Here is a 26,641-nt window from a genome sequence, read left to right on the forward strand (position 1 = left end):
TGCTCTGCTACAGAGTGACAGGGGTTCTTGGGACACAAAAGCCGACCAAAGCCGACCATCTCTGCACCATTTGACTACGACAGATGAATCCCAACGAGACAGAGGAGTGGAGAAGAATGACCTAAGCAATCTTCGTCGGTCAAAATTATGCAAAGGATTGGTCATCCTATCATGAGTTCGTTCATGATTCAGCCAAGAAGTTATAAATCTTTCCCATTTGTGGGCGAGTTTTGAACAAGAACCTCAAGAGCGAACGTTTACCTTACCCAATACAATGCCACCTCCATCCCCTCCTCCTACGAGCATCCTGGGTTGCCACTGTCTCCTAGCCCTCTCTCGCTAGGTGGCATGAGCAATGGATTTCATAGTTACTGGAAACAAAGTCTCCCATCTCAAGTCCATCAAGGCCCTAAGCCTGGAACCACTGTTGAGGACGTAGAAGAGATAGACAAGGGCTATAAATCTTTGATCTCGGCTTCCCACACAACTTCCGCAGCCTGGGGGCTTTGAGGTTGAGGGTCCGCCAAATATGTCCTTCCTCTCTGGTTTGGGCCATTTCGACTACAGTGAGGCTCAAAATGCAATTCAGCCTCAGAGGGTAGGCCCATAAATCTATAGTTTCAATCAAAAGATTCTTGGTCTTTAGACACATATGCATTCATGGAGAGATGAGAATGCGTGATCTAAAAAGTAAAGTGTCGCCTCATGTGACCGTCGGGTTTAGCCGGTCACTACAAACCCCGTGTTGAGCTCGAGGTGTAATTTATTAAGCTCCGATGATTCGGGGGCGCACTAACTAGCTATTCCTATAACTGACTAGCGCTTGCAATTGTAATAAGCTAATCCAAATATTGGAGTCCCAATAGGCTACAAGCGACGAAGCTGTAGGGATGTTCGGATTATCGTATACAAGGCCCGATGGCCCCATGTTCAAATATCCCAACTTTGTCTCCTTCTTTCCTCTTTTTTTTCTACTTTTTCAGCCAATCTTATCATGTCTAGAGTACTCCCCTTTGCTCGGAAGACAGCCGTCGCAATCGCTGTTATTGGTGTGGTTGGACTATGCGCTGCTCGAAAAGCCTCGTTCCGCAATGAAGCATTTGCAGAGTCCCCAAAGCTCTGTGGGGATCATGTTGGCCCTATATTTCGCCCTGGTGGGAGAATGGGGTTTCACACCCTGCGTTTGGAGAGTTCCCAACAATTAAATGAGAACACCAAGCGCCTGCGCTTTCAACTACCAGACCCAGCCTCGAACGCTGGCCTCTGCTTGGCCTGTAAGCTGCCCTGTACTTCCACGGATGATCAATGGAAACAACGCCTAATGTCGGTTTTAGCATTTATCCTCACGTTTCATAAGCCAAAGGACGCATGGTTCCCTGTAATTAGGCCCTACACCCCAATTAACAACTTTGGTAAGACGCTGGAGTCCAATCTCCGAGAAAATCAATGACATGAATTCTCCTTTATGCTAACCTACATCTGTAGATGAGCCAGGGTACGTTGAGCTCCTGGTCAAAAAATACCCCAACGGCAGGGCAAGCGCATACTTGCACTCTCTGCAACTGGGTGACACGCTAAACATCCGTGGACCTATGCAGAGTTACAAATGGAGAACCAACGAGTTCGACCATATCAATCTCATTGCTGGAGGTGCTGGCATCACTCCCATGTATCAGCTGATCCAAGGAATATTGAACAACCCCGACGACAGAAGCAAGATCAAATTGATTTTCGGAGTCAACACGGACAAGGATCTGGTCTTGAAGAAAGAACTTGATGCATTTGAGCAGAAGTTTCCTGGTCGTCTCCAAGTCGTCTATAGAGTCTCAGACCCTGTTGAGGGTTCTCCGTTCACCAAGGGCAGGGTTGACAAGGAGTTATTGGAGAAGGAGTTGCTGGGTCCGAAAGATAGTAAGACTACTAAGATCTTCCTGTGTGGGCCTCCCGCTATGGAGGCAGCAATTTTCGGAAGTAAGGGGTGGACTTCCAGCCAGAAGGGAGTCCTGGAAGAACTCGGTTATGCTGCGGACCGGATTCACAAGTTCTAGCATATTTGTTTTTGCTCGCGCGCTTTTCCACTTCTCTGAGAACTTCGGAGATTTACGCGTCTTCTCTTCAAAAAAAAAACAGTTTTTTTTGGCTTTGGGCTTAAAAACCACAAGAACATTCGGTTGAGAAACACATCTGGTCTATGCCTGGCTACTTTAGAGTAAAGAGAGGAGATAATCAAAGACTTAATAGTAGCTGAATAGCTAGATAAAACCTAGCAAACAAGGCATCTATCTCTGTAGGGAAGTAGGTTACAAAATTTTGGACGAAAGGGAAAGAAGAACAAAACATCGGAGTATCAAGTTCATCAGGTCGCAATCAGGCTTGGCATCATGCCAAGTACGAGGAAAGCTGAAATGCCATAGAACCGCTAGGCTCACCTTTTTCCTATTTCAGAAGAGATATAGATTGAAGAAGAAGTAACGAGACCCGAAGAGCCAAATTTTAAAAGGAAGTTTGTCGACGACAAGAATTTGAGGTCGGTATCTGATGCTCCATTTTTCGACCTCTCCAGTTTGGATCCTGTTGGGCCTCCGACCATTTTTGCGATCGGGGAAGTCCTCGACTTACAAGAAGACTCAATTATCGCCAATCTCATCCCAATGATTGGCTAGGTCAAAATCACATCTAACCAAGTCCTGTGTCTTCGCATAGACATAGGGCTAGCCCGTGCTGGTCGAGAATATGGGAAGGAAAGAAGGATATATGGATAGCATTGTGTCAGTTTGTATGACCGGAGCCATGCATTCCATTCTGTAGATGTGTTCCACGTGGCACATGCCAACGTAGATAGCAATAACAACGAACATACGGCCTCGGAGGAATTTCGGAGTGCTTAAGAGAGCCCTTAAGTGTCGCGGAAAAGTCACTGATGAAGATGTTGCTTACTTCAGAGTGGTTTCATATGTGGGGGCACATTCTGTTCTTCTAGACGTATGAAACTGCCACGATTTACAGGGCATATACCCCCAATATGCACTGCGATTTCTTCAGGTTTTTCATTTGAAATTTGGTATCACTTTCAACTTGAGAAGAGCTTTCTCTTAAAATTGAGAGGTAAAACTGACGAGAAAGATAGTCAAGGCACACCAGGAGGATGGTGTACTTCCAAATTACAGGCTATGAGGGTCAGTAGTAAGAAAAACCCCCCCAAAAATGGAGTTGCCAAGGTACTGATTGTGCTTTCCACGCTGTCCCTTATGCCACTTTGAATTTTGCCTATGCAGCTTTTTTTGCATGACATAGAATCATTATTCAAGTGGCTTTTGAGATGCGCTGCTCTTTCTTAAGTCCGAATCGTTCTTCATGAATACATCAACACTAAATTTACTTGACTAGGTGAGCTCGGTAAAAAATACCGTTATGGTATCTCCTGCTAGCGAGCGTATCGCGCGGGTCTGGCTATGAGCCTTTCATTGTGAAGTGCGTAAGATCCTCGGGGAAGTCAAGGGTGCGTCCTAGTGTGTTTGGTGAAAGATTACAGTTGAACAAAGCAAGGACTTTAAGAGCAGTCTTTGTCAAGAGCTATCTTGCAGAAAAGGCACTGGGCTCGAGTATTCGATGGTGGCGCCTATGATGTGGAGCTTCTCAGGCTTTTCCATTGAGAAAACAACCTCGTTGGCACTAAGCAACCAAACATCTCGATCAAACCCTCTGAAGAATGCCAAGACATTTGCTAGAAGTTATCAGCCTTTGATCTCTCCCTTAAGTAAGGTCAACTGACTTACGCGACCGTAACCGTAGCCTCTGTGCATCATCTTGCGTGGGAAAGTCATTCTGACCAAGCGCACAAGTGAATGCCAAACTTTGGCCGACACTATAATGTCTACAAATCTGATTGCTACTGTTTAAAGTAATAATTGTTTACTACAATTTAAACAATGTAAATATCCAAGCAGAAGGTGACTTGATTCACCGGAAAACAATGTACATCCTTAAAAGACAAACAGCCGCATCAAGTTTGGCGTAAAAACATTAATATGTACATGTCAACGTTTTTTAAGGTTGGATCTAATTGAAATCCGCGCATCCGAGGGCAAGAGTGCCACCCTAGGGATAGGTTAGTCATGATATGTCCACGGAAGAGTCCTTAGTGAAGATGATCCCCTACCAGTAAGTTGGCCTCGGTACAGCACTGGGGCGTTGTGTCACAGCTGGATTCCTCGTATCCGTGGCCTGTGACGGAAATGTTAGAAAAAATTTTCACTATTAAATATTGCACGACAGTTGAAACATACAGAGAAGACCAACAGATCCAACGATGTTGGCGGCATCAATCCCAAGAGCCAACAGGAGGGGGTCAACAAGGGGGTCGAGAGGAGTGGTAAGAGTACCACAGCACAGGAGAGGGCCGACACAGGTCGAAGCATCAGAGCGCTTAACGGAGAGGTTGGGTTCCTGGGGAAAGGCGGACACCATGCCGGCGCCGACAAGAGAGAAGACGGAAAGCATGGAGAGTCTCATTTTAATGAGGGGTTCGATCTATTAGTTAGAAGAAGAAAAAAGTGATAACTGTTCTGATGCAGAGAGGATTGCGATCGTTGATGATGTCTAGAATCTCTGGAATATCCTAGTCCTTATATAGGTTTCGACAAGATACCCAAGGCATCAATTGCTTCCGACACGACCCTATGTCTAATAGTTGAGTACCACTATAACCGAGGTTGGATTGCGTAAATATCCACTTGTGAGTTGTAGACGTGAGCTATCCGAGTAGTCCCCATCTCGGTGAACAAGACGATCTGCAAAACTCTAGAAAGCATTTGGCCCAAATGAAATAGGCCAATTGAGAGGCTTCGACGTCTGAACGAGGTACCAAGGGGACCGAAGGCAGTTTCTGTTACTGGAGGAGTGAATCAGTACCTTAGATGGGATCCTACATCGTTCATGATGCGAACATCCATGATTCACATGGGGTCCAAGCGAGCTGTCTTGGCTGTCGATCAATCTTAGTCCATGCTCAAATATCATAAAAAGATTTGCAGCCACTGGCTCAAATCAACGTCAAGTCAGTGAACAGGTCCAATAGCCAGCGGGGCAAGCCCCCGGCTTTTTCCTCTCCATCTCTCCGGATCGGAGAGTTTCTTATCAGTGGACCGGGTTTCCGGGAGAATCATAGCTGCCAAGATACCTATCTACTGCAAGGAGCTGGTAGAACCTGTCACTCAATCGATGTATCAACCAGCCGCAGGACTCAACCAATGGACAAAAAGCAAGTCTGCTCCGTAATCGGTAGCGGCATTCGCTGTCTCCGCAGTCTGAAATTTCATGAAGTTGGCTTGCGATTTGTCATTTCCATCTGCTTCGAGCGCATGATACGCTAGACACAGATTCAGAGAAGACAAACGAGACATCTCGAGACAAGTCTCGCACCATTGATTGCACAATGTCAAACTAGCTCATGGGCACCAAGGAACTGGTATACTGACCTATGTGCAGTCAATCTAGATGTCCATTGTTGTCCATTGGACAAATCAATTTTTTGTACGGAGTACATTTCAGCTACCCCTGATTGTCGTCATTGTTCATGACGATCTTGATCCGAGTATTTGAATGAGTTACGTGAACATTTTGGATCCAACATGAAACGTAGATATCAATCTTGTACCTCGGCTTATTCTATCACCTGAAAGTTCAGGTCAGCATCTCAAATAATCTCTTCTTGGCATTTAGGGGAATCAAGAAAGTCTTGTTTATCAATTGAAAGCTGTGTGAGCGCCAGAAGGATGGTATCATCGTGGCGGGTATAGCGTCAGGCCATGATGATCATTCTTAGCCATGAGGATTATTTTGACTGTCCTGAAAGATACCTCAAGCCTCCAGAAATTCGGATCAAATCCTATCCCGGCTACAACGAAGATGAACAAAAGTGACCAGGGCTGATATGGAAACATGTGGCGGTGCTTCTTGTGGCGGTGCCATTTGGCCACACCGCCACACCCTCGCGACACAAAAAATTCCCGCCTCAATTAATCCACACCACATTCCCCGGGGTTACCGATCAACCAGCCCCTCTATCTTTTAATTTTTTTTGATTTTTGAGCAGTTGCCCAGCGCAAGTTGCCCATAGATCATTTTAAAAATGCCTTCCACTTCTCTCGCCGACCTGGTGGCCAGCCTCCCCTCGGAGGACACCTGGGGCCCCTCCACCTCTGCCGATAGCATGCTTTCGGGCGTGCCATACGCTCCTTTCTCCAAGGGCGACAAGCTTGGCCGCATGGCTGACTGGACTGCTGAGACCAAGGAGCGTCAAAACCAGCGTCCCCAGTACAACCGCGGCTTCAGAGGTAGGTACCTTGCATATTTTCTCCGTCCCTACCAATTTGTTCTTTCAGTCGGATAGCAATGGCTAACGGTCCAAATAGACCAGCAGGTGTATGGCGCCGGCTCCTCCAACCTCTTCACTGTCGCAGCCGCCGAGGACGAGTCCTCCTTCTCCGTCGTTGATAACACTCGCGTCCAGAAGCGCGGTTTCGGTCGTGGCGGTGGCACCGTTTTCCGCGGCCGTGGTGGTCAGCGCGGCGCTGCCAACCAGCGTGGTGGACGTGGTGGCTTCCAGCGTGCCGGTCCTAATGTTGGCCGCGGTCAGCAGAGCGGCTACCAATTCAGTGACCGTGGCGGTGGCCGTGGTGGCCGTGGTGGCCGTCGTTTCGGCTGGAGAGATTATGACAAGCCCCAGCGTATTCGTGAGGCCTCTGTCAACATTCGTCCTGACTGGAAGATGCTCGAGGAGGTTGACTTCACCCGTCTGTCCAAGCTGAACCTCGATGCTCCCGAGGGCGAGGACCTCGAGACCTACGGTTTCCTCCACTACTACGACAAGTCCTTCGACAAACCCCCCGTGAAGAACGCCGAGCGTAGAATCCAGGCCCTCGACCGTGCTGCCTACAACGTTACCACATCCCAGGATCCCGTCATCAACGAGCTCTCCGAGAAGAACGCCGCTACCGTCTTCGCTACCTCCGATATCCTGTCCATGCTGATGTGCGCCACCCGCAGTGTCTACTCCTGGGATATCGTCATCGTCCACCAAGGCGACAAGATCTACTTCGACAAGCGTGACGGTGCCTCCTTCGACATGGTCAGCGTCAACGAGAACGCCATCGACGCGCCTCTCGAGGCCGCCGAGGCCGCCGGCAAGCTGGAGCAGATTAATACCCCCAACGCCCTCGCCATGGAGGCCACCATCATCAACCACAACTTTGCTCTGCAGACTCTCATTGAGTCCGACAAGTCCAAGGTTCCTTTCGCCATGCCCAACCCCTTCTACGACGAGACCGAGGAGACCGAGCCCCTCGCCTCCAAGGGTTACAAGTACCGCCGCTTCGACATCTCCCTCGAGCGCGACGAGGAGCCCGTCTCCATGGTCGTCCGTACAGAGGTCGACGCCGTCATGAAGGGCGGCCCCACCGGAACCGAGGACCAGCACCTCATCATCAAGGCCCTGAACGAGTTCGACCCCAAGGCCCAGGGCTCTGGCGGCGCCCTCGACTGGCGCAGCAAGCTCAACTCTCAGCGTGGTGCCGTCCTCGCTACCGAGATGAAGAACAACAGCGCCAAACTTGCCCGCTGGACTACCCAGGCTATCCTTGCCAAGGCTGACGGCATGAAGCTTGGCTTCGTCTCTCGTGTCAACCCCCGCTCTGCTGCTGCCCACGTCGTTCTCGGCGTTGCTGGCTACAAGCCCCGCGAGTTCGCTAGCCAGATGAACCTTAACCTCGGTAATGGTTGGGGTATTGTCCGTACTATTGTTGACCGTATCCGTTCTCTTGACTCCGACGAGCCCGCTGAGACGGTTAAGAAGTACGTTCTCATCAAGGACCCCAACAAGTCCGTCCTGCGTCTGTACAGCGTCCCCGCTACTACCTTCGAGGAGGAGGATGAGGAGATTGAGGAGGAGAAGGATGATGAAAAGTCCGATGAGGCTGATGAGTAGATTTTTTTCTGATGACTTATGTTCCTCATTCCATGTGCATACGTACTCGACCTAAAATTTGACGCTTTTATACTCTTGACTATAGAGTCTGACCCATAATCTATATTCACCGTTTCCCCACACAATCACCTTATTTCTTACCTCTCAACTACCACAAATACAGAAATCTACATTCGGTGGAATTAGTTTTCTCTCTTTTCCATCTTCCTGAATTAAATCCACTGCGCGGGTGATTCCACGGACTGATGATTATTCATTCAATAGTGTGGTTCCACTGTGGGGACGCAAAGACTCCGAAAATTGATGCCCATGACGAGCGACACCCGTGAACGAGTGATCAACTTTGCACAACTTTCGGTGGAACACAAAGAAAGTCTTGGGTGTCTTCTCGGCGTCTTGATGGGCTTTCGTGATTATGTGCGCCAGAATTTCCGCCATCGTTGAGGTCATGGCTTGTATACAACCTTCCTCTTGGATATAGATCTGCAGATGTCATTTGCTGCCATTGGGGAATCAATTCAACAAATCTTAGTGCCGTTATAACAGAGTGGCATGTTCAGACGGTCAGAAGCTAGATTGAAAAGCTGAACGATTAATCGTTCTGTGAGAGCAATGCGAAAAAAAAAGTAATATTATGTCCAGGCAACTTGTTGTCTGCACCCTTAGTGATTGATCACTTGTATACAACCCTCCCAACGAGGGAGTCGAAGATCAAGACCAAAGAAGAAAATTATGGAATATTAGTAAGAATTGAAAAAAGGAGTTCAAAGGCACAACCCAAACCGAAAGGCAGGCAGCAAGCAAAGACGCCGAATCACTTCGTGGTAGTAGCCAACACAGACATCAAATCGTAATCATTTTCGTTGCGTTCGATCCTGCTCAACCATACATTGAGTCATCGACTGTGCTCGGCAAACTGAGATCGACCTTGGTGCCGAGCACACTGCTCATACAATCTATCAACTCAAAGTCCTCGACCACAGCGCCGAAGCCATAACAACGGACCTTAGTGTTGAGCGTATCCATGACGATCTTGATGTCGTCACGTCGCAATTCCGTGTACAGCTTGTGGTTCTTAAGACATTGTAGCGCCATGATTGGCGTGATTTGTCCCTCTGTCACGAGCTGTCGACTGAGGTTGAGGAGTGTGGTCAGATTTGCGTGTGGGAGATCCGGCGCCATGTGCGGGTATGGTTGTTCGTGTGTTGTGTTAGAGATGTAGCTGGGTGGTGGGCATGTTGCCATCAGGGCGTGTCCGGAAAACGGCATGTCTTCGTCATCCGCTTCTGTGACCGAGCGTCGGCAGAGGTAGTCCGTGTGTTCGCGGCAGGGGCTCTCGAGTCTATAGGCATGGAGTTGTTAGCTTGTGCATTTGCTAGTAGATTGGGATGGGCCTTACGTTAAGATAAAGTCCACCTGCAACTGAGGGTATGTCTCGAAGACACCTCCCTGTGCGACTGGAATGGGCTGCATAGTATCAATGGGTTGGCACGACGAATGGTCCATGCTCATAAAATGCTCGCCTGCACCCGCGTGGTACACTTGCTGGTGGGAAGCGTATCCAATCGCAGGCGAGACCACGGGGTGATCCATGCCATTAGCGCGGGGGCTCATGCCGGATGAGATCGTAGTTGTAGGGGTTGTGTTGTGGTTGCTGGCCGACTGGGTGAGAGGGGCACTCTGTGACGCGGTGCTGCTGCCAACAACAGTACTAGAGCTTACTAGGGCCGGTAGGAAGGGCATAATCGGGGGATGCTCCACCCGGCGGCGCTCCAGATCCGCTTCGTGTTGGATTCCGTTCGCTGCAAGGATTCTCCTCAGGATTTCGTTCTCCTCTCGCATCGAATGGATTATCTCTTTGTGTTGTTGAATTGTCGTGTTGGCCTCCGCAATCTCTGTGGTATAGGCCTCCCGTAACCGAGATACCTCGGTCTCCAATGCTCTCATGTATTGTTCCTTTCGCTCGCGATGTGTTCTGTATGGATCAGTCCAGCCCGATGGCTAATTGTATCCGCGGGTTATGTACCTCTGGGCTTGGCGATTCAGTTCCTGCCGTCTGGTGAGTGCAGGCTTGCTATCCGGCTTAGGGCCGCGACGCTTCGGCTGTTGACCGTCTGGAGAGGCTGAGTTGTGGTCCGATCGAGTGACTGGGATCACTCACCTCGCGTGGTCTTCTTCGGCCCATTTACATTAGCTGCGCTACCACTACCACCTCCGAAGATCTTGAATATTTCGGCTCCGAAGCCTTTGCTCGCTGTGGTCTGTGGTTCATCTTCCATGTCCTGCACCGTGCCCTCCGGGGCCATGGGCCAAGCCGGAGAGACATTGGTGCCACAATATCAGCAACTATCATAGAAATTCGACACAATAGTGAATAGATGCTTGTAGTAATGGAACCTTCAGGGAGCGAGGGGCCGGCTCTGGATAGCTTCCTGGGCGGCACGAACCGGGGGACCCCGCTGCAGTTCCCGCACCCCAGCCTTCACAAGGTTCACGAGGTTCACCAGCATGCACAGCTGCGATTGAACGACCAGAGTCAATTGGACTCGTGCATTCTATTTTTTTTTTGTAGTAAAGCTGGTGCTGGATCCCCCCGGATCACGAAACCCAAGCAGATCAAGGGAAATATAGGATTGCACTCACCAGAAAACCCCATCGCATGGTCCATTGGATAGACCCCACCACTGACAGCCATCATAAGATTTTTGAGCGAGGATGGAGGAGAGAGCAGATTCCGAGAAATTAGAAAGCCCTTGGGAGATTGGAGAGTTCAAATTAAGAGGAAGTGGATAGAGCCGGTTCTTGTACAACTCAGTTTAGGTCAATTTTATAATTCCTTTTCTCTAGTTGATTTTTATGCAAATCGAAAATCCCGAGGCGTTCGATCTGTCTTAGGGCTCCACTAGCCAAACTGAACTCGTACGGAATAGATCTGAAACTGGTGGGAATTGGTTGAGAGTGTAATCTGGAAATACACCAGAAACACACTGAAACAGACCGAGAGAGACTTGAAATAGAGTGGAATAGAGTGGAATAGCCTGGGGTACACTAAAATACACTAAAATACACTAAAATACACTAAAATACACTAAAATACACTAAAATACACTGAAACGGAGGGGAAAGAAACACTTTCCATACGTTGGAGTCATAAGAACGATGGGTACATTAACAGTACCATCTTCCACAACTATTCCAACTCTTCAAAACAGGTACTCTGCAGGTACCCTGTACCTGAGAAATTTAGTGTGATCAGTCGAGTAGGCCGACCAATCATTCGTCCCGACCCTGGAGACCTCCAAGTCACATCCAATAGTCTCCCATATCGAGAGTATCGAGATTATCGAGATCGGAGATATCCTCTGAACAGATTGTACGATCCCCAGGCCCCTGGTCTCACTAGTGTACATCGCGAAGAGCTGTCCGATCAAACCGGAAAAATGATCCAGGTCCCCGGCTCGATCCCTGACTCGCACGAGATTCTAGTGCACATCGCCGCCGCGAGCACCGCACAGGATGACGCACGCTATAGGGCCCAAGTTGCCGCCATCCTGGACTTCCAGTGTGTCTCACGCCAGCCACTGATAGAGGAGAGCAACTCCTCAGCTCCCACCAATGCAGACCAGATGTATCCCTTCTCCGGCGCCGTGCATTCCTCGGTGCTTTCGATGATTCAACAGGCTTCGCCAATTTTGCGGGAGGCGCCCCGGCCCGCACACGCGACCTTATCCTCGGATGATCGCTTGCTGTCAGAGAAAAATGACCCGGCTCCACGCAAGCACATCATCTCAAATTATCCTGACTCCTTAGAGAGTCTCATCAGCGTCATCCCAGATTCCCAACCCGGGATCGCCGACGAACTAGTCCACGCCGAGCGATCTCGTGCAGAACTATCGCCACCATCGCAGCTCGCTCCACTTTCTAAAAGACGTCGCACAGCCCCGCCCGAGCCCAACTCGGCTCGACCGGTTTTTATTGCAGGTTCTCCTGCAATGGACCAGCCCGCTGCATCTCAGAAGGCCACCATCGAAAACCAGGACCATGTTCCGACTGGCTTCCCCCAAACCCCCATGGAAATAACCAGCGCAGATCCGGGAAAAGGTCCAAATGGCACCATCACTCACCCTGCCAATGCCTCACATCGTATCCCAGCCAATACCCCTAATCACATCAATCTATCCACCCTCCCGCTAGAAATCCACCCCCCAAGACCCCCTATCTCCACTGCGTCGTTCACTACCCACATAACTCCAACCCTGTCCATGCTCACTGAGCGTCTGAAGCCAGCACGAACCTACAAACCATCCACCCAGACCCGCTCCCTCGACCCCCTAGAACGAGGCTACTGGCATGTGCACCTCGCCATCGAAAATCCCCCAACCCGAGACCGAGATTTAGCCGATCTTCTTCCTAATTTAGACACAAATCCCAAGTCTGGAACCACTGATCCCATTCAGACCCCAAAGTCACCGCCAAGAGAGGACACACGGACCTGGCCCTCTCCGCTCTTCTACGCCTTCTGGTCCTTCCTCTCGGACTTCGTAGGCAAGGACGGACGTGCGGGATGGGGCGTCTGGTGCATTCTCGAGGCGACGCCGGCCCCGTCAAAGCACTCGCCTGACACGCACGTCTCTCTTAAAGTCTATGCATGGGGTGAGATCGCCATGCACGTCTACCTTCTACTATTCTTGGCGAGTGAGCGGCGGATTCGTGGGATGGGTGTTCAGTGGCGGGATTCGCGTGAGGAGGTTGTAATTCAGATGCCGTAGGGGATGGTCATTGGCTACGAAGTGTATTTGGTTTGGAATTCTGAGAAGGGCGTGTTGGATCTGTAAATGGCAAATTGTAAAACTTACAACATCGATCCCCCTTATGCATTGCATTGCAATATTGTCATGTGATGCTTTTTGAATCTTCAATTTCAGATTTTGATAGGAAGGTTATTGTACATGCTGGAAAAGATGAAGAAAAGGAAATTCCGTTGGGGATGATGACAAACAGCAAGGAAATAGAAATCAAAGTCATGGGTTCGCGCGTAGAGATCAATGAGAATAATTGAATTCAGTAAATGAGCAAGTTGGAGTCAGCATGTCTCCGACGGTCCCTCCGATGCGCCAGGTCGCCAATGGGAGGAAAAAGAAAAATAAAATAAAACACGTGGGCGAAAACGGGCGAAAAGTGGTGATCAAATCAGCAGATGCAACTAGTACTGCAGTTCGCCACTGCCAGATGCGTCGACTGCATCCAGATCCTCGTAGCTCTTCAGACTGCGACCCTGGACGGCTTCGCGCGGCGCCATGGGACCTCCGCTGGAAGAATCTGGGAAGGGGTTAGTGGCGGCCATGCCGGCTGCGGGGTGACCAGCTGGAATGCTGACACCAGAAGGCGGGAGACGGCCACCATACATGCCAGGCATGCCGCGGGGAGGGCTCAGTCGGCCGTTGCCGTTGAATCGGCGACGATCGTATGGACTGGGTCGGTTGTTGCGGTTCTGGCCGCGGCGCATGGGTCCGGGCTGGTGCAGACCGCCATCGTGTCCCATCGTGTTTCCATTCCAGCCGCCTGCGTGTGCACCCATCATGCCGGGAATTCCATTTAGGGGGAAGGAAGGCATGCTTCCATTGTGGGCGTAGGGTAGGCCGGCAAGGCTGAATCCACGAGGAGTGCCGGTGTGGCCTTGTCCAGAGCCCAGGGGGAAGTGACCGTTGCTGTTGGCATCGGAGCGGGATGGGGCAATGCGTGCTGGGTCCAAGACATATGCATTCACTAATGCGAGCTATTATAATCATTAGTACTGGGAATCCGTGTTGGATTGTTGCACACCTACATCGTTCTTGATTCCCTCAAACCATTCTCCATGGCGCTTTTCGACGTGCTTACGCCAGAAGGATTCGGCTTTGAAAAGCTTGGTACATTCAGGCGCTTTGCATCGGTACTTGGAGTCGTCCTCCTGCTTCATGTACTTCAGAAGTTCATCTTCAACCGCCTGGTCAACGGGCTTGCCGCCGAGCTTGCTGAGATCGACGTTCTCTGGCTCCAGGATCTGCAGCAACTTGTCTTCAAAGGTCTTCACCCAGTTAAAGGCACGCTGCAGTTGCTGCTCAGACTTGGAACCATGGCGCTGTCCGCGCTTTTCCTGGACAGGCGAGGAAAGATCCTCCCCTTCCTCACTAGGTTCCTTCTTCTTGGCCGGGAACGGCTGGCCAAGAGCGCTGGCTCGGGCCACTTCCTTGGCCTGGCTGGAAAGTCCGCTACGTGGACGGCGAAGGTGTCCGCCAGGGCACTTGCGGCCAAGCTCATGGACCGAGTCACTTTCGAACACACAGAAGAAGCAGAAGTTGTAGACCCGGCGCAGGTATTCAACAACCAGGTCCAACTTCTTCTTCTTAACTGCAAGTTCCTCATCATCCACATCTTCCTCTTCTGGAGTTTCCTTCTCCTCGCCTTCCTCAATCTCCCCTTCGTCCCCTTCGTCGCTATATCCGTTTCTTTGCTTCTTCGCACTGACTGGTCCCATAGCAGGAGATTGGAGCTCTCCTTTACCGCGCAGGTCGTCAACATACTCTTCGATCTTGGTAAAACCATCCACGATGATGTGCATCTCGGAGTCCAACTTGGAAGTCAAACGTTTGGCCAGCTCGAGATCACGATCAATTCGCTCAGGTGCGGAGAAGAGATCCCAGAGAGCCTTCTTGCGCGGCTGAGCAGGGGGTACATGGACTCCCACGTGGCAAACAAAGTCGCCGTGAACGGAATCATGGATGGTCTTGTCATTAACAGCCTCGAGAGCTTTCTCGGCCGGGTTAGTTGTGACAGCACCGTTGGCACTTCCATCTTGGTCCAAATTTTCGAATTCTTCATCGCGACCATCCCCCCGCTCCACTGTACTGGTGTTGGTGGAAGGATGCAACATGATCCATCCCATGCGATGGAACTTCTTAGAAGGGTTCGGGTCACTAAGGCTAAGCCCCTTGAAACCTCCATCTTCCTCGCCAAGATGCTCCTTGCAGAACTCCTCGATCTTGCTGCGACTGACGTTTGGTGCAAGGGTTTTTATAAGGAGTGCAGGCTGTGTAAGAGCTTCGTCACGAAGGTCTCCACCACGGACTGGAAGAAGGTCAAGCACTCCCATGGTCTCGGTTGTAGCGGTAGTCTCGCCTTCCTCCTTTTCAACCATGCCACCGGCACCGTCGCTATCGCTCTTGTAAATGCCTTCAAGTGTAAAATCCTTGAAAAGGTTGTTTTCAATATCACGCTCCCACTGTTCGTATGCACCTTGTCGAACCGCCATGAGACGGGTGCGAAGAGGATCTCTGACTTCAGGAACATAGCGTTCTTTGAACCATTCCTCGTTCCGGTGCTGCTGGACGAACAGCCTAGCCAGGCGAATTTGCAGATCAACCTTGTACGTATCATAAGCTGCCTGGATCTGTGCGCGTTCCTTTTCACGATCTTCGCGCGCCTCGCGTTCGCCCTTGACACGACGACCGCCGTTCCTCGCGCGCTCTTTCTCCTCGTTTATGGATTCCTCCAATCTCCACCACTCGGCGAACCAATTGAAGCCGACTTGGAAATCGAGGGTAAGAGGGTTGGGCATAGGGTTGGTCGGAATGGGGCGCTTGCCACCACCACTGCCGTCTTGCCCAGGTACATATCGGTCGATGTTTGCCACTGTTGGCGACGGGGCGCGTCGGCGGTCCTCGCGCTCTCGGGCAGCATGCTCCCGAGAATTGTTGTAAAAGTCCTCGCGGTGAGAACGACGCTCCGAAGGCTCGTAACGGTCAATCACAGGCGAACGGGACCGTGGGCGTGCACGTCGTCGATCTTGGGAGGCTGGTCAAGAGTCAATTTCGCCCATCTCTCTCCATTACCATTTAATCATCAACTTACCGGGTGACCGACGTCTGTATGATTCCCCCATAGCTCGTCCCATAAAAGAATCTGACTCGCGGTTCCTTCCGGGGGACCCATAACCATCGTAGGAATCCATTCTGTATCTTCCGAGATGGGTGTATTCTATCGCTTTCACTGCGATCAAGGTATCAATAGACCCAAGGACTTAGCCTAGGTGGATAAAGTGCGCTGAAACAATCTGCGCTGATCGATCAGGGAGTCGGGAACCGCAGGGTGAGCTAAGATTTGGTATCGTCAATATCAGACCAAGCAACTTCATAGAGCGAAATAGCGATGGTGGCGGCTAGCAAGTTCACGATAAATAACAGAGGCAGGGGCTTAGGGAAAAGAGAGTGACAAGAACACACTGCTGCTGGCGACATGTTGGCCCCGGAACTTGGCAGGGATACATGTTTGCAGCAGGTGATTTCGGATAGCAAAGAGAAATTTTGAAGAAGGCTGCTGGCTAGAGCCAATGCTATTATGCATATAAGAAGTCAAAGCCCACAAAATCCAGCAATGCGCAGCTGGCGCCACGGCTTGGAGAGGAAGAAAAGAAGATGAAGCAGGGGAATGGAGAAGCAGGGTCAGAGGAGAGGCTGATAGAAAGAGAAAGGGCAAGGGACAAAGCCAAAGAATGAACAGAAAGCGAATTGGAGAAAGAAGAGGGCCACCTACAAGAAGCCTCGAGCGAAACGCGACAGTTGGCGATAGAAGGAAGAAGCCGAGAAGGCGGACGAGGCTGGAGAGAGCTGGGCGCTTAACCGAAAAGGGTCTGGCGGTACGGGGATGACTGGCATCCGCTGATTGGCTTGTCAGGAACAAGGCCAAATGACATTTGCATGCCCTAACTTGGCAAGTCGAGTCTGTAATTCTTAAGTCGAGAGTAAAATCAGAAGAGCAAGCAGAGGTTGGTTAAAGTGGGATAGAAATGTGGTTTCTCCTTAAACTCCAAATGGGAGCATCATATCCCGTAACAGGAGGCCCGGATACTTCAGTTGTGTCAATGATGGACTTCGTGGATCAATAATCAACTTCATGGAAGTCTGCCTCGGTACTGTGTGACTTATTTCCAGTCAGCGGCCTGTCAAGAATTTCGGTTTTTCGAAACCCTCTTGATCATTCATGTCAGTCGGCAGGTCACTTTCCGCTTGACTGCATAGCTAGCGTCGGCAAACGAAGTGACACATCCACATATATATAGATCCTTAAAGTACGGAGTAGTCAAAATTTGGCACTTTTTTCTGCTTATTCCTTGGGGATGGAGAATGTATCTAGTATACGGAGTAGTCTATGAGAAGACGCCCCTTTTGATATCAGAAGGACAAAAAGACCACTTTTGCAATGATTCTGAGCAAATCCCTGATCTTCTCGTTATAGATCGTTCAAGGGCTTGTATTTGTCATAGCGAGTTTAAGAATGAAAGAAAATCAAATCTAGGGGACATTCCATGTTGAGATAATATTTGTTTTAGTGACTCAGATCCTGTTGGCCTAGTCGTTTTCAAACAAAAAAGGCCAATTTGACCAAGTCCAACACCCCATAATCGGTACACCGACATTACACTTAACCCTTTCGACAGAAAACGCAGTTGCATAGGTAGTTTGAGTGTGGGACTCAATCACACGCTGAACTGCACCAGGCTACTCAAGGCTCAATAAGAATGGGAAACAGTGTTGACAGGAGACACAATGCGGATACTATGCATACGTATATATCCTCTCATTTCTGACAGACGACACGTCCGAAGGGAAGCAAGAAGAAGGACAGCCTGTTGTGAGAGCTCAACTCTTTCCCCACGGGTCTTCCACGAGCACAAGATTTGAAAGGTCCATGCTGACCGCTGATTGGCTGACCAGGACCACCACGCCCGCCAAATCACATCAGCATAACACGCCACATTTTACCTACGATATCGAACGGCCATGTCAGGTCTATTCAACTCTCGCTGGGCTCCTGGAACTGGGGGGAAACAACTATACCCGGCGAGTCAAAATGCTCCTCGGCCTTGGCCCTCCAAAAACTCCAATTCTGGTGGTAACAGCAGCATCCGCCCGGCGACTATCACATCCCAAGGTGGCCGGTTGCTGCCGCCAGCCGAGGAATTGGCTCGATTCATGAAAATTGTCGCTAGACTGAGATGGAAACTCCCATTTTTAGCTGAAGGATACCGCCTTGCGACTCTGGAAATGAGCGATGTAGTATCGGCAGACGACGTCGCGCATGCCGAAATCATGTTCAAGATTGATTTTCACGAATATTATGCTTTGCTTGAACGTGCAATTGTCCACTTACTGGCGATTTTTAATATTTCGGTTACATCGTCGCCTCGGGGGCCGCCAGGTAATGGGAATGGTATCGGTCGGCCGGTTGGTCATCATCGATACCATGCCAATGTGCTAGAGGCATTGCGGGAGCAATCGACCCCACTTTCCCCAGTACTTGGTGGTGGCACTGTCTATTTGCAATTACAAAAGGCCAAGGAGCTGCGGAATAGGTGGAAAACAGCCGATCTGACTACGGAAGAGAGAGAAAAACAAGGCGAAAGAAAGGACATTGCGACGCTTGCAAGCTTTGACTTTGAGGGTATCATATCTGATATCTTTGGTGGCCTAGAAGAATCATATATCCGAGCAAAGGAGCATGTTGATAAGTGCATTCGCCCAGAGGAAGCTACTGGAGAGGGGGCAAACGCCGAGGCAGACTGGGGGTTCATGGTCGATGCCATGGATTGGGAAGCTGTATGAGAGCTGGTAAAATGCAAAGTCTATTACCAGTGTTCATTCAGCAGTCTTATGGATGATTCTGTTGCTAGAAGAAGACGGTGTCAAAGTCTGATGTGTGCTTTGGTTCAATCACTAAGTGCAGTCTTTCATGGCTATGCAGAGTTCTTGGCACTGCGCATCTGGCTCAATCATGACTTTGTGTCTACCAGGTCTTGTGGTTGATGTATTTTGCGCCTGACACTTGCTGTTTGCTCTCGCTACTATGGTTGATTGTAAAGTTCCCGGGTTCGACGGGAACTGGGCGATTGACAGTGAAGCGCAAGATGTCCAGGAGACACGAACGCCTTCTTCGGTTGATTGTGGAGTATCAACAAGAAGGACTTCATCTTCTCCTGGTTCATTTTCTTGACACATTTCATGTTCTAGTTGAAGACCCCACTCAGCTTTGCTAGGTGGAAGGAAGAATCTCAGCACCTCCGATTCCAATCACTCTCAAATTTCTCTCTTTCACTTGCTTGTCCTCCCATACGTTTATCTCTCGATCTTGTAGACCCTTTTTTGTCGCACACTTCACCTCTTAGCTCCCCTGTGGTGGTGAAGCCTACACTTAGGTACCCCCAGAAGAGTGCGTTATTGCCCCTTTGGCTTATAGTTACACCCGTTCACTCATCCCCCCTTGTCCTTTTATCTTGCAACGTGATTTCAAAAGTATTTACCTGTGGATGACATTCAGTACCTTACTAGCCTGCATACCGTTTGTGATTGACTTGATAATTAGATGTTTGAGCAGGAACATAATGCCAGGGCCGTCACACTACTTAGATCTTCCTTCTTATGCTTGAACACTACGTAAAATTGCGATAATGTTGAACGTAGGCATAATACATGCAGAGCTATGTAGAATCAATTCTCGAGCCTGACTATAAACAGATCAGCGTGGAGATTCAACTAACAATTTCAATCCAGCAAACCATTCGAAGGTGCAGATGAAACAGCACTATTACATATTTCGATTGCACAAGTCATCCTGTCAACGGTCAGAAAAGGATGGAATGAGCATCAGCTAGAGAGATAGCTTGCTCGGGCAACATAGTCATCGCCAGACCTATAGATTCATGAAATGCCAGATCAATTGGACACGACCCTGGGCGGGTCGGTAGGCTTAATAGTCCTCTGCTCCTCTGCCAAAGTGCCCCGACACACATAGTCATGTCTACTCAGCATCATTTGTTGCACACATGCGCCAGTGACGACCAAGACTTATAATTCGACATCATCAAGTTCATGGTGAATAGCAGTATTGCAAGTGCATAATTTCACTTTCAAGACATATTAGATGTAAGCTCACAGCTTGCTATCAACCAAAGTGTTCCTTGTACAGAGAAACACTATGATTCCAAGTCTTGCAACACAGGCACACTAAAGACTACTGATACAGACAAACACTAGAACAAGACAATACAAATTCCTATATAAGTATCTGCACAATATATCCAAAGTTTCAAAATCTACATCCAATTTCCGTCCTTGCCCTGCATCGCCTTGCCAGATCCTAACCGAAACACAAAAAGACCCAATGAAAAAAAGAGAAACAAAATGTCAATACTATAAAACTCAAATGAAATTCATAACAAAGATCAGTCTTTCGAAAACCGATTTCCCGATCTGTTTTTCCAGTGATGAGACCCTCTCTAAATATCACACCCGGAGACCCATAAACCCGCACCACGAGACACCGAAGCAGAACGAAAGGAGGAAGAGTAGGAAATGGGGATGTAATAGGAGAAGAAGATGAAAGAAATTGCCAGAAGCATATTCATAATAGAAACATGAAAGTGAATATAAGCATGGGGACCGAGATATGGGGATAGCATATCCGAGTGAAGATGGAATGTTTAGCCAATTGCCAACTGCTGAAGATTGTGAGGCGGCATATCAAGCACAGCCATGTAATGCCCTTGAAGGCCCTACATATAAGATGAGGGCCGGCAGGCAAGACAATTTCGAGGCAGAGTAAAGCAGAACATGCTATCTCTCCAGTCTCACATATCACTTCCAAGAGTGAAAGTGTAGATGCTTAGAACGGTCATTCTTGTACAAGGCATCTCCCGTAAACTGAGGGAGTTACCATTGAGGAAGAGGATCGAGGATGTAAAATAGGCAAGAGGGGGGAATGAAGAAAAAAAATAAATCGTCCCATCATAGCGAATATAAACAGACATCAGGGGCAAAAAGGGAAAGAGAGTTCAAGGCAAAAGCAAATCAGACAAACACATAAGACAAGAGCGTATCAAACCAAAACACATAAAATGGGGCATAGAGCATAGAAAAGGGGGGGGGGGGGGGGGTCCATACACATCGCTCGCTAGAGAAAGGAACCAAGACATCCATCCATAAAGCCGTGACGACAAAAGAAAAAAAAAAAAATTCAATACCGCAGGTCATCTCAGCAAGACGTGGTGCAGTGTCCACGGTCTTGTGGGTGGAAAAAAATGAGAATGAGGGCGATTAGCCATCTTCATCCGAGGCCTCAGCGGAGTCCCCCTCGCTTCCATCGGCGCTGGCGTTCGCCTTCGTTTTCTTGGAAGAGTTAGAGCCATCGGCGTGGGCTTCGCTTGATTTGCGCTTCTGTCCGCCACCATTATCGGTTGGCAACGGTTTGCTAAGGTCCTCGAAGGTGACAGGCTGCCCCGTTTCCTCTTGTCGTTTCTCCATCGCTGCCACTTCATCTGCAGTCAGGAAACGTCCACCGGGTCCACGTGGTCTTCGCATGGCGTGGTTGTGTCGTGACTCATGCAGATAAGGCTTGCGACCCTTAGATGTCAAACGGAGTTGCTCCTCCAGCTTTTGTCGCGCGACGCGGCGCTTCAGAATTCTGTGGAATTGCTTGGCGTTGACGTACAGCGGCGACTCTTCTTGGTTGCCGCCAGGTACCATGTCGGGTGAGGGCTGGTTCTGTTGTACGGGAGCCTGGGGAAGTGGAGCAGCAATGGGGGCCCTGCCGACGTGGCTCATGACGGGCTGTGCGGTCTGGACATTGGGGCTACCGACATGGCTCATGCGACGTTGAGAAAGTTGCTGGTTTGAAGGCATCTGAACCTGCGATCCCATAGGAGGCATCTGGTTTTGCATCTGTGGTGGCGATCGGGGGTCACGGTCCTGCTTCATTTGCATGCTCGCCATTCGTGGTGAGGCTCGGGAGCCTTGAGGCATCTGGCCAGCCATGGAATCCTGGTGAAGAGGGTAGAACTGCCCGGACGCAGCTGCAGTGGCCATCGCGGCAGCCTGCGTCGGCGAGATGCCGTAGCTCTGAGCCATGGGCGCAGGGACGCCATACCCTTGGGGAAAGTTCATTTGTTGGTGAACAGCTCCAGGTCCATTCTGTGCTTGTTGATAATGAGGCTGCGATGGAACGATGGGAGAGGATTGGTGGGCGGAGTGAGGTTGGATGGGTGCCTGGGCGTTGGTGGGCGAGGCCATCGAACCAACAGGTGGACCGGCATTTGGTGGCCCGGTTTGGTAAGGACCAGGGATGTGAGAGGGACCATGTGGATGTTGTCCATGGGCTTGTTGATATTGAGGAGGGTACTCCATACTGGCGTGTTGTGATAGTGGATCTTGTCACACTACAGGTAGCGGCGCCAATTCAGTGGATCGATCTGAAAGTGGCAACTTAATTTTCTGAGATCGCCAATCAGACCCAAAGAATTGCTTTGGAGTGCAAATATCTCAAAGTTGACGGCGACGTTTGTTTGGTAGATGTGATAAAGCGATATCGAAGAGTCACCACAAGTGCTGGGGTAGGTGACCGATGATTTGACAATAGTCTGCAGATTGGGGGCATCGCGTCAGCAGAGCGCATCGCCGAGCGGTCATTGGATTGGCGGGTGGGGGTATGGGGAACCAAAAGAACACAACCGGGACCAGGCACGTACCTTTAATAGCAGGCGCGTTCTAAGCCAATATAGTCTCGTGTTTCGTCAATATAAACTCTTGACCTCTTGTTTGTCGAGAATAATCTCTAACGGCTTGCAGAGGGGTTTGGCTCTTTTGTGCAAAGCTGTTTACGCCCACATTCAGGTGTAACGTAGTTGGGCTGTGATGCAGCGGTGCCGGGGTGCCTCAACTAGATGTCGGCTTGATGCGTTGTCAAGTCAGAACAGACCTGATGATGGCAGGTGTGGAGACTACGCGGTATACTTCAAGCACGGTCGGCAGGATACCTTATTCACGCAATTTCAAGACTTACTCTGCCACGTCCAGCGTTGAATCGGGCGGTGCTAACAGCCTCGCCTTGCGACAGATCACGCCTGGGCGTTGATGTCAGAATGCGTCTCACTCAGGCTCCACGCACCGACACACTAAAAGGCCAGAATTAGCATTCTAACATCTCAGCCAATCATGGCGATGAATCAACAACCAATGCGCTGTCAATACAGAGTGTTCAAGTGGAGGGAGTTTAGGCATCCGGGCGGGTTAGACCGGTCAGTATTGAGAGGGGAGAATGTATGCGTTGGCAAGGCGGGAGTTGAAGTGCAGCTTGGAACCTACCTTGTCGATCGAATTCGGAAGAACAGACGAAGTGAAGATTTGTGTAGTTAAAACCGGCCGAAGCCAAGGAAATCAGTTTGCACGACTATATGTCATATGTTAGATGCGACTGGATACACACGAGGGAAGATGTTAATGCTAGGGACGCGTGCAGATTGGACGAAAAAAAAACGTGAAACACAATCGCGCGCATAGGTAAAATCAGAAGAGCCAATGATAGAGAGAATAGCAAGGATAGTTAGACGAAAATGAGTGTTTTGGTTTAGCACGCGTTGTTTTGCCATGAGATAAGCAAAAGCGCGCGCAACGTGGGATTGGAGCTTAGCGATTACCTTAATAGGCACGGCAGAAATGGAAACGATAATCTCCGGGGTATAAGGTGACTTTCCAATCCCAAGCAATCAAGGGATCCCAGGGTAGAAGATGATTTGACCAGAGGGGAGAGAGGGGGAGATCGAGGGAATCGTGCCAACGAGAGAGAAGGCGGTGGTTCTGTGCGCAACCGGAGCCACTGATGTCAAGCCGGGCAGTTCCGCAAGTATACAACCGACAGACAGTAAGACCGTACCACCGTACAGGCGATACAGGAGGAACCTAGGGATACAATTGTAGTTCAAATGGGGGGGGGGGGGGGGGGGGGGGAAATTGGGAATAAAGCAATAAAAAAAAAGTGAATTGTGACGTGCGTTTACCCAGGAAGGAGAATATGATCAAAATGAAAAGGTAAGTTCAAACAAAGAAAAGCAATAGCAAAGAGCAAAGAGAAAGCAGTGTACAATTGCAGTACTGTACTGCAGTACTGTGCAGTATTCAAAGCAAATTGTATACAACTTACCCCAGTTTGAATGATCTCGAGGCCAATAGAGAGGGAATGGCCTTATGCAAGGCAGGGTTTCACCAATAATGATGTAAAAAAGGGGGCAGATGATACTGTGCGATTGGAGGATGAACTGGAGATGGCGGGCAACCAACGAGAAGAGGCAGAGGGAAGAAAGGCGAGGAAAAAGAGCGGATGGGGCAGTTTTGTAGGAGATTGACTGGCTGCCGACTGAGCGACCGCCTTGCTCCCCGCTGCTGAGGCCGTCTTTTCTGCGATATTACACCAGATTACATTTTCATACGTATCATTACTGGTTCACCAACCTCTGTAGCCGCCCAGTGGCCCCCAATGGTATCTATATAACCATACAGTAATAAAACAAATCCGGTGGTCCCGAGCTCTCGTCATGTGCGACCCGAGACTGTGACGCACGGCCCTTTTAGCCTTGAGGGCTGTACCTTCGTCTTACGGAGTATACCTTTCTATCTTTCGTGATCTTTCAATCTTTCAAATATTCTTAATCGTCTTCATTTTTGTTATAATAATCAGCTACGACATCCAAGGATGGAAAATTTACATCATTACCTTTAAATCTTACTTTAAACCCCTTTGAAACCCAAACCCGAGCATTGAACCACACTGCACTTTCAGCTGCATCTGCATGTCTGCCCACATCATCACTCGTTTCATTTTAATTATCACCTCATTTCTTTTTGGTCCTTTTTTATCAGCTTACAACATACTCCGTACTTTCCGCTCACAAAAATCACTTCTAATACCAAAAAGAATGGGTTGCTATTTCACTTTACTTTTTTCTACTCTCGGTGGACATTGCGCAGCTCGGCCGCGTGGCCTATTTGGGAAAGTCTCCTCCACCTAATATCCCACCTCATCCATAACCCTTGCTCCAAAGCTCGTGCACCATGTACTCCGCAAAAATAGAGCTTCACATAAGACAGGTTTCATCTTAGTGCGGTATGTCATTCTCGGCACTTACAGTCCTCACGGGAGTGTGATGAGATCTCTTAGGTGGCGTCATTTAAATCATCCCCCCAGGCGGCAACGTTGTAATTCAGGCGGGAGTGACGACTTTTATTTGGCACGAAGCCGTCCATCTGGCACGAGTTCGGAAGGATCTGAGTATCTTTATGCAGATGTTCATAAAGAAACACGAGGCCCCTGTATGTACTCGCTTGGCGCATTCAAGTGTTTGTTCTAGCCAAGATCATGACGCAATCCAATTAACCGAGTATCTACAATAAATATACAACATATGTTGTGCAATCTACGGAGACCATGGTTATAGTGGATTGTTACTATTATTGAACATCCAAATTGGCGGTCGAAACAACTCTACTCACCGTAGTATCATCTTCGGCTCAAACATCTCCACCTCGCGTTGCTGTTTCGGATACGGAGTATGTTTTCCACAAATCCCCTCGTCTCGAGCTCAGTTTATAGGCAATCAAAATGAGAAAATATTTAAACTTGATCTACTTCTAAACTTCCTAAACTCCCAGGTTGACCCCTATATGCATTCTAGTCAAATCCAGTACCTTCCCATGAGCTGTTCAGCGTACGCGATAAGCCCCATTCGCAAAGACGGATGGGCCCGATCTCCGGGCCATGAAACCTCCCACGTGTGAGAGGGTTGACCGCTTGACTGTGGACCTTCAATTTAGGGTTTCCACCTATATAGATCTCAGGTTTACACGCGTAAAATGTGTACATTTAATTTTGATAATCTTTCGTTTGGTCCCTTCTTTTTGTCCAATTTCAACCAACATCCGTGGCGTTGGTGCCGTGGCAACCCGCATTCCTTCGAAATATATGACATAGCAAGTAGTCACATACTGCAACAAATATCGAAACACAAGTGTTTTTTTTTGTGAATCAGCAGAGGTTATACAGCATTAAGTCGGCTATTCCCCATTTTATCTAATGCTAGCCACAGGAAACCCTAAAAAGTTTATTGAATAGGGAGATAATCCTCAAGTGTGGCTGTCTTCATGTTCCGAAACTTTAACCTCATCTAAAGTAGTCGGAATATTTAGTACAATGTGCGCCAGTTTCAGGTAAATACTAAATAGAATGTAATTTTCACCTAAAATCAGGACAGGATTAGGGGCTGCTTGTTTACTAGCACACAATAAATGTGGGATACTGATGTGCTTGCAAAAATATACCAGGCTGTCGAGCACAGCAAGAGAATCAATGGTGAGCGAGTGGTTACTTCAAGTAGCAAGAGCTCATTCATCTCAAATTCCCTCAAAACGCCAAAGGCCACCTACATGTATTCCATGCATGCTTGTCTCTTTATTCAGCAAAGTGGCAAACCCTTGTGACCTAGTATCACTTCGATACGTTGATCCCGTTCTGCATCACATAGATATCCTCACTGGCTTCTTGATCATCCTCAGCGACTTTGAGACATTGCCGAGCTTCTCAGCAAAATAATCTGCAAGGCACTTATCAATAACAACAGGCAAAAAAAGCTTGTGAGGGAGGCTAATGCGTGGACGGGTTGCATGGTATGGATTGAGTCGGTTTTATATACTAAGTTTCGCAAGCACAAGGCCGAGGCAGTTGTGGATTTTTTTAATAGACAGCTATTGTCAGCAAACTCCATGGAAAGAGCAATTGAGTTACCTACCTGCGACGGCCATA

The 26,641-nt window shown here is 49.1% G+C and overlaps 9 protein-coding genes across 9 annotated transcripts; 4 read left to right on the forward strand and 5 right to left on the reverse strand.

The window, feature by feature from the left end:
* Positions 1 to 994: 994 nt before the first annotated feature.
* On the forward strand, positions 995 to 2,048 carry Pdw03_5253 (NADH:cytochrome b5 reductase (CBR); the record flags this gene model as incomplete). The annotated part of the gene is made up of 3 exons (XM_014683565.1): positions 995 to 1,274; positions 1,335 to 1,412; positions 1,486 to 2,048. The coding sequence occupies 3 exons, from the start codon at positions 995 to 997 to the stop codon at positions 2,046 to 2,048; spliced, it is 921 nt and encodes a 306-aa protein (XP_014539051.1).
* A 2,011-nt stretch (positions 2,049 to 4,059) lies between these two features.
* On the reverse strand, positions 4,060 to 4,512 carry Pdw03_5254 (Hydrophobin; the record flags this gene model as incomplete). The annotated part of the gene is made up of 3 exons (XM_014683564.2): positions 4,060 to 4,098; positions 4,160 to 4,224; positions 4,287 to 4,512. 3 exons carry the CDS (start codon positions 4,510 to 4,512, stop codon positions 4,060 to 4,062), a joined length of 330 nt encoding a protein of 109 aa, XP_014539050.2.
* Positions 4,513 to 6,130: 1,618 nt separating this feature from the next.
* On the forward strand, positions 6,131 to 7,984 carry Pdw03_5255 (Eukaryotic translation initiation factor 3 subunit EifCd, putative; the record flags this gene model as incomplete). Its single annotated transcript, XM_014683563.1, has 2 exons — positions 6,131 to 6,335; positions 6,414 to 7,984. The coding sequence occupies 2 exons, from the start codon at positions 6,131 to 6,133 to the stop codon at positions 7,982 to 7,984; spliced, it is 1,776 nt and encodes a 591-aa protein (XP_014539049.1).
* Positions 7,985 to 8,879: 895 nt separating this feature from the next.
* Positions 8,880 to 10,679, reverse strand: Pdw03_5256 (bZIP transcription factor, bZIP-1; the record flags this gene model as incomplete). Its single annotated transcript, XM_066101004.1, has 6 exons — positions 8,880 to 8,927; positions 8,990 to 9,326; positions 9,384 to 9,959; positions 10,011 to 10,098; positions 10,146 to 10,256; positions 10,628 to 10,679. 6 exons carry the CDS (start codon positions 10,677 to 10,679, stop codon positions 8,880 to 8,882), a joined length of 1,212 nt encoding a protein of 403 aa, XP_065957944.1.
* Positions 10,680 to 11,424: 745 nt separating this feature from the next.
* Pdw03_5257 (acetamidase) lies at positions 11,425 to 12,753 on the forward strand (the record flags this gene model as incomplete). The annotated part of the gene is made up of 1 exon (XM_014683561.1): positions 11,425 to 12,753. One exon carries the CDS (start codon positions 11,425 to 11,427, stop codon positions 12,751 to 12,753), a length of 1,329 nt encoding a protein of 442 aa, XP_014539047.1.
* A 434-nt stretch (positions 12,754 to 13,187) lies between these two features.
* Pdw03_5258 (Arsenite resistance protein Ars2, putative) lies at positions 13,188 to 15,974 on the reverse strand (the record flags this gene model as incomplete). The annotated part of the gene is made up of 3 exons (XM_014683560.1): positions 13,188 to 13,760; positions 13,812 to 15,817; positions 15,875 to 15,974. 3 exons carry the CDS (start codon positions 15,972 to 15,974, stop codon positions 13,188 to 13,190), a joined length of 2,679 nt encoding a protein of 892 aa, XP_014539046.1.
* Positions 15,975 to 17,802: 1,828 nt separating this feature from the next.
* On the forward strand, positions 17,803 to 18,624 carry Pdw03_5259 (fungal-specific transcription factor; the record flags this gene model as incomplete). Its single annotated transcript, XM_014683559.1, has 1 exon — positions 17,803 to 18,624. The coding sequence occupies one exon, from the start codon at positions 17,803 to 17,805 to the stop codon at positions 18,622 to 18,624; it is 822 nt and encodes a 273-aa protein (XP_014539045.1).
* Positions 18,625 to 21,111: 2,487 nt separating this feature from the next.
* Positions 21,112 to 22,197, reverse strand: Pdw03_5260 (CCAAT-binding transcription factor subunit HAPB; the record flags this gene model as incomplete). Its single annotated transcript, XM_014683558.1, has 1 exon — positions 21,112 to 22,197. The coding sequence occupies one exon, from the start codon at positions 22,195 to 22,197 to the stop codon at positions 21,112 to 21,114; it is 1,086 nt and encodes a 361-aa protein (XP_014539044.1).
* Positions 22,198 to 22,790: 593 nt separating this feature from the next.
* On the reverse strand, positions 22,791 to 24,282 carry Pdw03_5261 (uncharacterized protein; the record flags this gene model as incomplete). Its single annotated transcript, XM_066101005.1, has 6 exons — positions 22,791 to 22,802; positions 22,853 to 22,913; positions 22,958 to 22,964; positions 23,155 to 23,239; positions 23,990 to 24,030; positions 24,276 to 24,282. The coding sequence occupies 6 exons, from the start codon at positions 24,280 to 24,282 to the stop codon at positions 22,791 to 22,793; spliced, it is 213 nt and encodes a 70-aa protein (XP_065957945.1).
* Between the last annotated feature and the right edge of the window lie 2,359 nt (positions 24,283 to 26,641).

This window comes from Penicillium digitatum, chromosome 6, assembly GCF_016767815.1.
Source record: "Penicillium digitatum chromosome 6, complete sequence".
NCBI classification, from domain to species: Eukaryota; Fungi; Ascomycota; class Eurotiomycetes; order Eurotiales; family Aspergillaceae; genus Penicillium; species Penicillium digitatum.